Source organism: Psammomys obesus, unplaced genomic scaffold, assembly GCF_907164565.1.
Source record: "Psammomys obesus unplaced genomic scaffold, mPsaObe1.curated_primary_1811, whole genome shotgun sequence".
In the NCBI taxonomy this organism is placed as follows: domain Eukaryota; kingdom Metazoa; phylum Chordata; class Mammalia; order Rodentia; family Muridae; genus Psammomys; species Psammomys obesus.
The window spans coordinates 4,415,735-4,428,142 of record NW_026596152.1 but is presented as its reverse complement, the minus strand read 5'-3'; the positions used below and the strand labels follow the sequence as shown (position 1 = coordinate 4,428,142).

The 12,408-nt window shown below is 46.4% G+C and overlaps 1 protein-coding gene across 1 annotated transcript in view; it reads right to left on the bottom strand.

The window, feature by feature from the left end:
* Positions 1 to 12,408, bottom strand: part of Dnah9 (dynein axonemal heavy chain 9) — a 316,088-nt gene that overhangs the window by 198,857 nt on the left and 104,823 nt on the right. Inside the window, exons 28-29 of the mRNA XM_055594261.1 lie at positions 9,264 to 9,368; positions 452 to 609 (exon numbers count right to left, since the gene is read on the bottom strand). Of these exons, the coding sequence (XP_055450236.1) occupies positions 452 to 609; positions 9,264 to 9,368 (263 nt within the window). The remainder of the gene's footprint in view (positions 1 to 451; positions 610 to 9,263; positions 9,369 to 12,408) is intronic.

Genomic DNA, 12,408 nt, shown 5'->3' with positions numbered 1-12,408 from the left:
CGAATGAGCTACAATTAAGCAAAACTGATTTTGGCGATGGTGCCATTATAATAAAAGTAGATCTTTAAAAATCTACTTTTGTTTTTTAATAATTTTTTTCATACAATATATTTAATCATTTCTCCTCCCCCAACACAATAGGTCTTATGCACATATGAACTCCTTGAGACAATGCAGAACACACAAGACCTGCACAGGTTCAAACCAGACTGGCGCCCAGTACAAAGAGAGGGAAGGGGACACAGAGTCCCACTCTTAACCATGAAGCTATTTGCAACTGATACTTGATGGCAAAGGAAAAATGTTTTCTCCAATGAAGTGTCAATACCTTAAAAAAAATGTACTATCTAAATGTTTCAAATATTCTCTAATACTTAAACTACATTTTTAGTAGGAAGATACAAAAAAAACTCCTCTTTTCATCCATGTGTGGAGACAAACTGTCACCCACCTGAAGAGGGCCTTGAGGTTCTCTGGCAGTTCTGTGCGGCCGGCATAGCCTGGGTTCATGGTGATGAAGATGCCCACAGAAGGGTCCAGGCTAATCTCCTCCCCAAGGAAGCTAAATCTCTGCTTCCTGTCTCTGATTGCATCCTGGATGCTCTTCACCTGGTTGGGGATCAGAGGAAAGTGGCTCAGTGGTGGGCGATGGCCAGTAACTGAAGTGTAAATCCAGACACACAGCACAGGAAGTTGTGCTCCTCCGTTCCCTCCCCCTGCCCCGCCTTGAAGAACAGACATGGTGCCCACACCCTGGAGTCTTTGCTGATGAGTATGAGTCTGGAAGGTTTGTTACACTGTGGCTGAGCCTTTGCTGATGGGCACTTAGTTTCATTACATTGGGGCTACTTGGATGGGCGTGGTTGGGAAGCAGGTGTTTATTTTGCTTGGACTCTGGGTTCCTTGTAATAGCACCTAAAGCGCCCATAGTGCCGAGCACTTTTGAGTGTGTGTGAGAGAGAGGGGTGGGGGCAGGAGGGAGAGGGGTGCTGGCGAATCAAACTCAAGGGTTTGCATAAGCTAGTCTTGGTGCTTCCTAGTCCTGTGTACTTTTTATGCACAGAAAGCCATCCAAGTGTCAAGATAGTTGTAGCCCCTTCCCTTGTCTCCACCAGGACCATCCTCCTTCCCTCTTTCCACCATGTCTCCTCTTCTAGTCTTGAGAAAGGGGAAGCCCTCCTCCCCTACCAACTGACCCCAACCTATCAAGTCTCATTAGGACTATCTGCATCACCTTCCTCTATGGCCTGGCAAGGCTGCCCAGCCAGAAGAAAATGATCAAAGAGTGGGCAACAGAGTCCATGTCAGAGACAGCAACTGCTCCACTTACTAGGGGACCCACATGAAGACTGAGCTGCCAATTGGCCACATCTGAACAGGGGCCCTAGGTCCCTCTCCATGCATGGTTCTTGGTTGGTGCATTAGTCTCCTCTGGCCCCCTTGGGCCCAGAACTTTTGGCTCTGTTGGTCCTGTGGAGCTCCTGTCTTCTTTCTTTGATTGCCTTTTTCAGTCCTGATCTAACATGTGAGATCTGGTCAGAGCTCCATTCTGGGTTGCTCTTACAGTGGGAAGAGAGACAAATGGAACCCAACTGTGTCTGTTTTTCACACTCTGCTTATCAATTCTAGGAGAAAACAAAAGGCACATAGCAGCAGGTTGGCTTTGCTCAGCAAGGCCCCACAGTGTCTCTGGAAATTTCTAGCCTCAAGTGAGTCTTGGAAGCAAAAAACCTGAAACTAAGGGCAGGGCAGGATTTCGGATGAACCTCTAGCATGTCTGTAAAGTATGGGTGCTAGAAGGGCCAAGGGTAGCCCAGTTCTGCAGAGGGCTTAAAAGTGTGTGTGTGTGTGAGTGTGAAGGTGGGAGAGAAAGGGAAGGGGAGAACATTGCCAGGATGTGTGACAGTTCAGCAATTAGGATTCAGCTCCTCTTCTGCAGTAAAGTTCTAATGACCGAATGTATTTGAGCTCACAGCAATTAGTGTGAACCTGAGACTGGTCTCCCTGCAGAATACCAATGCCGTTCAGGCAGAGCCAGCCTCTAGCACCCTGCCTGCGGGCCACCCAGGCGGAACTCTCCTTCTTCACGGGCTCACAGCCGGCCCTGCTCTGCCTTGGAGCACGTTGCTACCCTCCAACTGGATGTTAGGTAGTAGGCGAAGACTGTTTGCTTCCTTCCTTCCTAGCCCTGCCATCTATAAAATATACAGAACACTTTCTTGGCCAGGGACAGGGAGGCAAGTTTAATTAGCGTTTACAAGATGTTGTGCTACCTTTGGGCCAAGGCCAAGGCTAGAGCCCAGGACCTTCCTGCTGTTTGTTCTGACTCAGCATTCTCTACCCAAACACTGAAGCCCAGAAAGCCCACACTCAGCAGAAATTTATGTCGTATTTTAGATTAGAGGCATCTGTGCTTTTGTGTAAAGTTCTGTAGGGGGCCTCTTCAGGGAGATGACTGCACAGACTGCTGGCTGTGGGTGTGGGGGGCCTCTGTGCTGACAGGTGTTCTTTTTAGCCTGCCTTGTGCCAGACAGTAGGCCACTGGCTGTGACTCTTCCTCTGCAACAATGGAGGTTCCTAGGACAAACTACAGAGGTGTGATAGCAAGCAGGACCCAAGGGACCTGGATAAAGTTTGGAGGGTCGAGATATGGGTCACAGGGAAAGTGAGTATTAAAGGCAAGCCTGGCTTGGTGGAAGATGCCAAGTGAACTCTGCACACATGTCTCTAAAGCTGCATCACTTCTGGGTATTTTAAAGCCATCAGGAACAGTAATGATGATGATGATAATAATAATAAATTTGATGTCTTCAAAGAACTTGACCGGCACCAAGCACTATTCTGAACCTCCTACAGAAAGCGTCCCACTCAGTTCTCTAGAGACCAAGATGGGTGATCTGAGACCCTAATTTTATAGAGGTGGAAGTGAGGCAGAAAGTGGTTAAGAAACCATTCTCCTTATGAGTTAGCATAAGGGGGACGAATAGAAGTTGTACCATTCTTGAGACTTTTTGATGAATTTCAAATGGGCTCAAAATAAAAAGTTAACAGGAAGACAGAAGCATGCCTGATGACAAACAGTTGCCATGTGGGGCAGGCCAAGTCTTAAAACCAAGCAAGCTGGAAACAAAGCATGTGAGTTTGGACCCCTTCACCCAGAAGGGACATGACGCCTTGACACCGGTTGAAGGTGACCTCATCAGCCTCAGGCTGACCGTGGCTAACTGAAAACATGTCGGTACATATTCTGAGAACCCGACAGGCAGTTTGGTGGTTACATGACTACCACAGACAGTGTCTACTAGGATCCTATGGCATCGCGTAGGCGGCAGGCTCCTCCTGCAAGGTTTATTTGTATTTATGTACACGTCGCGCGCCTTACTCTGAAAACAATGCTTGGTATAAACTAGAAACGTTTCCTGTAATCAAGGAAGACGTTCACATTACCCAGTAAAGATGTAGAAATGGAAACCTGTAATGGTTTGTGTTCACCCAGGGTTTATGTTCACCCAGTCCCCATGGGTGTACTGGACTTCTGGAGAAATTCTCTCAGCATGGAGGGAAGGATGCTGTAGGCATTTACTGGGTGGATGGTTTACACTGAACAGAAGAGACCTTTGCAACAGACCTCTCCTGGAAGCTGGCATTCCCGGGTTCTGTCCCGTGTCCTCTCACTCAGGCCTTGAATCTGTCATAGAGGGCGGCGTATGCAAATTGTTCAATAGATACAATCTAGGGAGGTCGCAGGCTAACCTAATCTGTGTGAAGGTTCTCAGCTTTTTCTTCCCACCCCTTCACCATATTCCTTCTAGTCTAGGGATGTAGCCTCTCTCTGGTCGTTCTCTTATGAGGCCTTTGTCCAAATTCCATGTATCACTAAAAGCCTGCCTGGATTCTTATAATCACTGGATGGAGTCTGCTGCCTTCAGGAGGAGCAACCCAGTCACCACCTTGTACCTTTTTCACAGTTCTGTGTTCTTTTATAGTATGCTCCTCCAGAAAAGGTGTGACTTGGGACATTATAGTGGCTCTGAGACTGGAGCATTTGTTCTATGCCTAGAATCCTTGGATCCATGCTCTAAGTCCCTTGGTAATAGATTTTCTGATTTGTTGGGGGGAGGGGAGGAGGTAGGATCTCACAGGCTGGACTTGGACTCACAGTCTTAGATGGGATTTTAGATGTTTGCTCCCATGCCTGGTTTGGATCAGCTGCTCAGCTGCTTCATCCTGCAGTCCATCCCCCTATCAGAGCATGTACCACAAGAAGTAGGGACACCAGACAATATGGGGATATGGAGGCAGGTCAGTTGTTACAGGTTCAAGGTGATGAGTTGTACTTTGGTGGAGTGTTTCCCAAGACTCAAATAATGTAAGTTGTAGAGAACCAACTGAGCCAGCAATAAGGAAATTCTGAAAAGAATTAAACAATATGCTACTTTTTAAAAATAGCGAGTAATTTCTCTCTCAATTGCCACACTGAGGATTTTCCCAAACGGGTATGCAATTCTGCTTGACCAACCTGACAGAGACATGAAAATATCCAGCAATGTAAACACTGGAACATAACCACTTCTGGGATGAGGGACACAGAAGGGTGAGTGGAGAAGGGGGGGAAGGAAGGCGGCAGAGAACTCTTGGCAGCTGCTGCAGCTCCCAAACCAATATGCCAGCCAGGATTACTGTGTGAATAATTAAGCACAATTTTCTCCTTGGGCGGTTACGTGATTTTAAATGTTACCGTCTCCAGTTCTGCCTGAGCTATTGTCAGACCACTTCCTCCTGACTGTCCTGTATGTCCTGTCCTGTATGTCCCTAGGCTGGAATGTGGCAGTATCAGAGAGTTCTAAGATGAACGTATTTTACTTAATTCTAGGAGCAAAAGAGGAGAAGCCCTGTACTCACCTCTCTGGCTCCTGGGCAGAGCAGTGCACAACAGCTCGTGGGTACTCTCTCAACAGCTAGTAAGTGGGTAGGGTTGGTAAGGTGACCTGGGGATGGTCCAGCTAAGGATAAGTGAGGGGGTAGGTGGTACAACCCTGTTCACGACGGGTGTGGGGATCTTTCCCCTACCCATGGGTCACAGCCATCTATTTCTAACTCATTTCCTGTTGTGTCAAATGACTAGGATACCAATCTTCCTTACCACCCCACCCTCATCATCACTATCATTGTAATCATTATACTCTCATCATCATCATCATCGCCATTACCATAGTCATCCCCATCACCACCATCCTCATCATCACTAGCATTGTAATCACATGCCTTCATAACTGTCACCTTTATCACCATATCATGGCATCATCACTATCACTACATTGCCCTTGTCATTATCACTACCATTGTGATCATCGTGCCTTCTTCATTACCACCTTATCATTGTCTTCATCACCACCATTATATTCAACGTCATTACCACCTCTGCTATTATAACAAACAGCACCTCTATCCTCCTCCTCATTATCAGTACCACCATAAACTCCACCACTTTCATTATCATTACCACCGCCACCATCATTCACCTCCTCTTCATCATTGCTAACAGTACCACCATAAACATTATCACCAGCATCACCACCACCATTGTTATTGTCATCACCAGGGTCAAGCTCATCTCCTCATGAATACCACCATCGCCACCACCACCACCATTATCTCCAAAATCATCACCAGGTCCATTATTACCTTCATCGCTACTATCACAGACACCACCACCACCATGATCAAACCACTTCCACTGCCATCACCATCAGCTATACCATCATCACCATCACTACCATAACTACTAACAGTATCATTACCCTAGCACTTGAACACGTAGGACCTATAGATCTTTGATTAAAATGTTTTAGACATCAACTCACTGAAGATTTGTTACAGTGAAGGAACTGTGACTAGCCCAGTGAGCCCTCTGTGGGGCCTGCCGAGAAGAATGCCTTGGAAAACGCAGGTTGACAGCCTGTGGCAAACCCCTCGACTGACCCTCACCCTGAGACACTAGAAGTGGTTCTGGTCTTAAATGGAATCACGGACAGTGATGCCTGACTGGTGAGAGGAAGAGATGGCCTCAAAACACTGTGGCAAGCAGCCAGGGGAGAGGGCACAGAAATAATGAATGCAGGGATGAGAGGAAGACATGCAGCTGAGGGAAAATGGTAGGAAAGTGGACAGGGGAATAAGAAGACAGTCGCCTGCAACGGGAGAAGTAGGAAGAACAAGTACGTGGTGCAACAGAAGGAAATGAAGCCATTTCCAGCGGCTGCTACAAGAAAAAGACAGACTCCCCAGGTTTTCAGAGCCACTTGTAAGCTATAGCCAGTCTCCTGGAAAAGATTTGTTTACTCTGTACCAGATACTCAAGAAGGGGTTAGTCCCCCACAGTTCACAGAGACATTCTATGGCACTGTTCCTGGTTCCAAGTTGAGATATGACCACGCAAGAGTGAAACCAGGCTAAGAATACAATTTTGGTTTTGGTTTGTCACCAGGGCTTCATATATTGGAAATCTTCATTATGAAAGCCTGAGAAGGTGGGAACTTGATCCAGCTATGTTGTCTAGAGATTCAACTTTTGGGAAGCGGTTATGGTCATACAAGGACATTGGGTTAGGGCTCATGATTGAATCCTGTGGCTTTGACAGCAAGAAGTCATTGCAATGTGTGTCCTTGAAAGTCCAGGAATGTGAGCCAAATAAAGCCATTGTCTTTATATGCTGCCCAACTTCAGGCATTTCATTATAATCACAGAAAAAGACTAATATAATTTCTTGTAAAATATGAACATTCTGTTTCAGTGAGGTAACACCAGGCTCCCACCTGCACAATGCAGAGGTGTGTTGAAAATGGCTAACCGGTGGCTCTCCACGAGAATAGGCTTTCCTGCGTTCAGTGAATCAGTGCCATGAGCTGTGGGGTTTGGAAGGGACAGTTTCAGCGATTAAACTTGGGGTCCGTACCTCTTAGGCAAGCATCTTTCACCCACATCCACAGCTCCAGTTCCTTGGTGGAAATACTTCCTAGGCCCCATCAAGTCCAGCCAAACTGAGACCACATAAATTTGCATGATAGATTCACCCAGCCAAGGAAGAACGGTGCTTATGCAAGAGAAAGTTTAGGTTGCCACCTGGGCCTTGCTCCCCCACTTTCACTAACTCCGACTGAGAAGAGCAAATCTAGGGAAGGGTAAACTGCACCTTGCTCTAGGAGGGGCTCTGCCAAGGGACAGTTGGGACAAGGGTCAGTGTCTGTTGAGTAGCCTTTGTCAGACAAGAGAGCCAAAAGGACTGACCACTACAGAGCAGGCAGGTGAAGGGCCTCTGGGAGCCCCTGATGACCCATGGCTGAAGGCCAGGGATGAGATGTTGTGAAACAGAAGCCGGTATAGGGTCTACCGCTCTCCAGCCCCGCAGCTGCTTCAGCTCTCCGCTCAAAGCTCCACGTTTAGCCTCCAGAGACAGGGACAGCATGCCGGATGGAGAGGTGGCAGCTGGAGGTTACAGAGACAGAGGCTGGCTCCTGCCAGGGCACAGAGTGCAGTGAAGGGGATAACACTGCCTCAGCCAGTTTCTCTCACGAGCTTGATCTGCCCAATATTCTGCCCCACCTCATTCTGCTACCACTTCCTCCACTCCATGCTCTTGCCAAAACAAAAACAAAAACAAAACCAACAACACCCCCCCCCCCCCCCCCCCCCCCCAGCTCAGTTGAGTGTTTTCCATATTCCCTTTTGAGCCTGAAAGAACTATACAGATCTACAGGGACCATATATGAAACTCTCTCATAGCTACAGACTCCCTCCCCTCCATTTCACTCTCCTCCTCTCCCACCCTCTCTTTTTCCCCTTCCCTTCCGTTTCCTTTCTTTCCTCTTCTTTCCCCACTCCTCTTCTCTCCCCTTTCCCTTCTTCTCCTCCTTATCCTCCCTCTCCTTTTGAATAATGCTGTCTGCATGGTGCTTTGGAAATAAACCAAAAGGGAGGGAACCTCGGCTGTGTTTGTCTGTATGATATGTGGGCACAAACTTGGAGCGGCAGGCACCCCATTGCTCCATGCACTTCATTGCACATAGTTCTCTGCAGAGGCTGAGCCTTAGTGAAGGAGGGCGGGAGAGGAACCCTACAACCATTCACCCCTTACTGGAAAATGGGGGTGCTTAGCTTATGGGGAAAGGCATGGGGGATGGTGGCTGGCCAAGGAGCTGGGGAGATGCAGGGATGCTGGAGCCTCTGTGGCTCAGTGAGGATGCCTAGGAAAGTCCCTCGCCTCGATGGTCCCTCTGCCCAGCTCTTTAAAACTACCACCGACCGCAGGCTAATTCTCCTTTGGAATTTCCAGCTACCTGCCTCATTCCCTTCTACCTGCCCCAGCAGTCATTTACATCCATCTTTTATTTGGTTTGAACTTGCTTCTCTGGCCATTCCTATGTGTAAATTGATGATGTGGATGGCAGAAGTGGGTTCAAATCTTCCCCTTGTCACTTTGCAACAGTGTGCCTTGTGTAAGTCCCTGTTCTTCCCTGCTTTGTTTTCTCCACCTAAAGTAGAAGTTATACTAAAAGAGCCACTGGAGCATAGGGGTGATAAATGAAGGGTGTCTGATAAAGGAGGGAATTAATTCTCTGCTTTTTCCCTTTCTGTTAGCCTCTGTCCTTGGGTCCCCGGCCCAAATTCAAGCCCTCTCCAGCTAGCTTTTAGGGATTGACTTAAAAAAAAAAAAACACTTTTCAGAGTCTTACTCTATAGTCTGGATATTCAGGTAAGTTTTAGAATGCTGAAAGTACTCAATCTGTCTCAAAAGCACGAGACGCTCTTTAAGTTAGGAATTGTGTCTTCTCAGCTGGGCATCTGCACTCCCTCAAGCCCAGTGACTTCACACTCCTATATATGAGTGAGTGGGTTAGGCTGAGAGATGTGGGGCGACTCTCTTACAGACTTCTAGAGCAAATGGAGGAGCTGAAACCGGAGGCCTGGTTGACAGCCAACATGCATGATATGTTCCAGCAGCTAGGATCCACCTTCTTGGCTGATCCTTTGTGCCCCGCTTCAAAGAAGGTGGGATAGATCATTTATGTCCCTATTTTACACACAGAGAAGGAGATTCTCCTAGATAGAAATGGTAGCTTATCATAGGATGGAGAAAGGGGAATGCATAGGCAAGTAGGAGAAGGAAACAGTGCTGAAGAAGAATGAAGACAACAGGAAGACAATAGACTTCCAAAGGGCCAGCCATGGAGACTGCAAGGCCCCCACACCCTGGTAACCCATACCTGTACAGCCACCACCGACAACACCTCCACAGAGATTCGGTTGAACTCATCAAAACAGCCCCAGGCGCCAGTCTGAGCCAGGCCTTTGTAGATGTTGCCACAGGACTGCAAGGAAGCATACAGAGATTAAATGATGGCAGCGTCTTAGCAGAGTCTTGTCTTTTACCAGCCTCTTTATTACAGACACATCTGGCCCCCTAAAACTGGCACTGTAATTTCAAGAACAATTAAGTTTTTCAAGTTGATGGGAGACAACGTAAGTCATGGAATCCAACAAGTTTTTTAAGATGCTATAATGAAAAATCCTTTTAAGATGTCATCAGGGTTTCTTCTTGAGCATTCTGTAGCTTGTAAAGTCCCAGAAAATGAATATAAGATAGCCTTTGCTAAGCCATATAGAAAAATAACCTTCTGTTCAGGCTTCGGCATATCCTAATGGGAATCCAGTGCCTGCACCTTCCATCCATGCCCAGCCACACTGGTTTCCCAGCTGTAGAGCTGGGCAACTGATAACACTCACAGAAGCAAACTATGGGCAAATCTTGCCAAAAGAGAGCAAGAAGAGAATTTCAAAGGGAAGAATGTATTTCTGACCTAAAATGAAAAGGAACTCTGGCATTAAAGGGCAGCTGGTGAGCTATGTGTCCGTGGTAAGGAGCAGGCACTGGCGGTCATCGGATCAGTGATGCCTCTAATATTCTGGGGAGATGCAGTCGTGGAGGTCCTGACATTTATCCAGAGGTCACTTTTTAAATGATCACTAGTGTGCACAGGACCCAGCCCTAGGTATGGCCCCTTTTAGGTAGAAACTTTTAGGAAAATGTGGGCAATATGGCATACACAGAGTTGCTACAGAAGTATCGGTTCCAGTGCAAACTGAAAACCACGCTCTATAGAGACCAGAGAGTTCTCCAGCGGAGATGGGATGGCAGAATGATAGCACATTTAAAGGTGTATTTTGTGAACACCAGCTGTGCCTTGAGGAAAGGATTTTGTCAAGAATGTTGGGGAAACACTACAGTCCATAATCCACCTTTGCCCAATTCTAAATATATACTAGTGGGTTGTGAAGGTAGATCAGTACCATAGCAGCATTAATTGAATATATAAAATAGAATATCTCTCTGTCTCTGTTTATTTCTCTCTCTCTCCCTTCTTTCTCTCTCCACACAAATATGCACATGCCTGTATACACACATATGCATAAAATCACTTTAAATTTCTGAAACAAGATTAATTTGTTACATGGCTAGTATTCCTTTTTCCTCTAGTAAATTTTCTCAGAATACACTCTAACAAAATAGGCATAATATTAAAAAAAAAAAGGAGACAGAAGCCTGAGTACCTAGTTCCCAGAGCAAGGTGCTTCAGAATACATTCTGCATCTGTGTGGCGAGGAGAGGGGAAGGCTTTGTAGGAGGATGAAAGATTATGGAAGAAAAAGTGAGCAAAATAATGATGTGCCCAGAGAAAAGTAAAGGTGCCATTTGGGATGGAAAATTGATTACTAAAGACAGTCTTAGTAACAGAAATCCTTGAATTATTACAAGGAGTCTTTAGAGGTTTGCATGAGAGACGATGATTAAGGCAACATTTTGTCAGAATCAGTCAGACATCTACCTAGGCAAGGTTGGTTGTAGGGCAGAGTTTTAAGAGGGAGGGAAAATATAGCCCACATCGTGTTAAACCCCAGAATGCTGAACAAAGGAGAACCAAAGAGATCAGCAGTTTCCAGGAGTTTTGAGGGAAGGATGGGGACGAAGAGACTGAAACCTGGGTCGAGCAGAGGCAATGCTAGGATGGAGAAGCTGCTGCACCTGCTTCTGGGACATTGGGTGATGGCGTTACACACTTTCCTAAACCTACAGAGCCACATACTCAACTGCTCTGGGACATTGGGTGATGGGTTACACACTTTCCTAAACCTACAGAGCCACATACTCAACTGCTCTGGGACATTGGGTGATGGCGTTACACACTTTCCTAAACCTACAGAGTCATATATTCAACTGCTCTGCCAAAGTGTGGATACCAAAGCAGTCTTAGTTTTAGTTTGGAACAGCATATTGACGTTGTATAGATTATAATAGACTATTGTCTTGGTTAGGGTCGCTGTCGCTGTGAGGAAACAGCATGACCAAAAGCAAATTGAGCAGCTCAGTGTCCAAGAGGTTTCCCCAATACTAGGACCAGGGGCCGTTTCTGACATGAACTCATGGCCTGCTCTTGGATCACCTCCACCTGAGTGGGGAGCAGCCTTACCAATCCACGGAGGAAGACAAAAATCCAGTCCTGATGAGACTAGATGGACTAGGTTCAGATGGGAAGGGAGGAGGACCTCCCCTATCATTGGACTAGGCATAGGAGAAGAAGAGGGAGGGCTACAGCTAGGCTACAAAGTGAATAAGCTGTAATGAATAAAAATAAATTTAAAAACAAATAAAATCAAATTGAGGCAAAAAGAGTTCATTTGGCTTATACTTTCACATCACTGTTTATCATTGGAGGATGCCAGGAGAGGAACTCAAGCAGGTCAGGAACCTTGAGGCAGGAGCTGATGCAGAGGCCATGGGAATGTATCACTTACTGGCTTGCTTAGCCTGCGTTTTTATAGAACCCAGGGCCACCAGCCCAGGGGAGGTCCTTCCCACAAGGGGCTGGGCTCTCCCACAATCATCATTAATTAAGAGAATGCTCTTTGGGCCTGCCTACAACCTGATCTTATGGAGGCATTTTCTCAACTGAGGCTCCCTCCCCTCTGGTTACTCTAGCCCTGTCAAAGCAACATAAAACTAGCCACCTCCCTGTTGTGTGTGAGAAAAGAGAGAGTACATGGGGGTGCTGTGTACCAATTGTTCCCCAAATTCAAAAATCTTCTACAAAGTAAACTACTAATAAAATAAAGTGAAAACATGCCATTCTGCTCATCTGTTCATCTAACAAATATTAATTGAGCAGGGATTGTCTTCTAGAGAATGTTCTGGGATATGACGATGACACAGCAACCTTAGAGTTAGTAGTCAGAGATGTCTTTAGGGTGTTGACCTGATTCTAGGCACTGGGTTTTATTCTCAAATACCCTATAGGTTGAGACTGTCATCTATCTATCTATCTATCTATCTATCTATCTATCTATCTATCTATC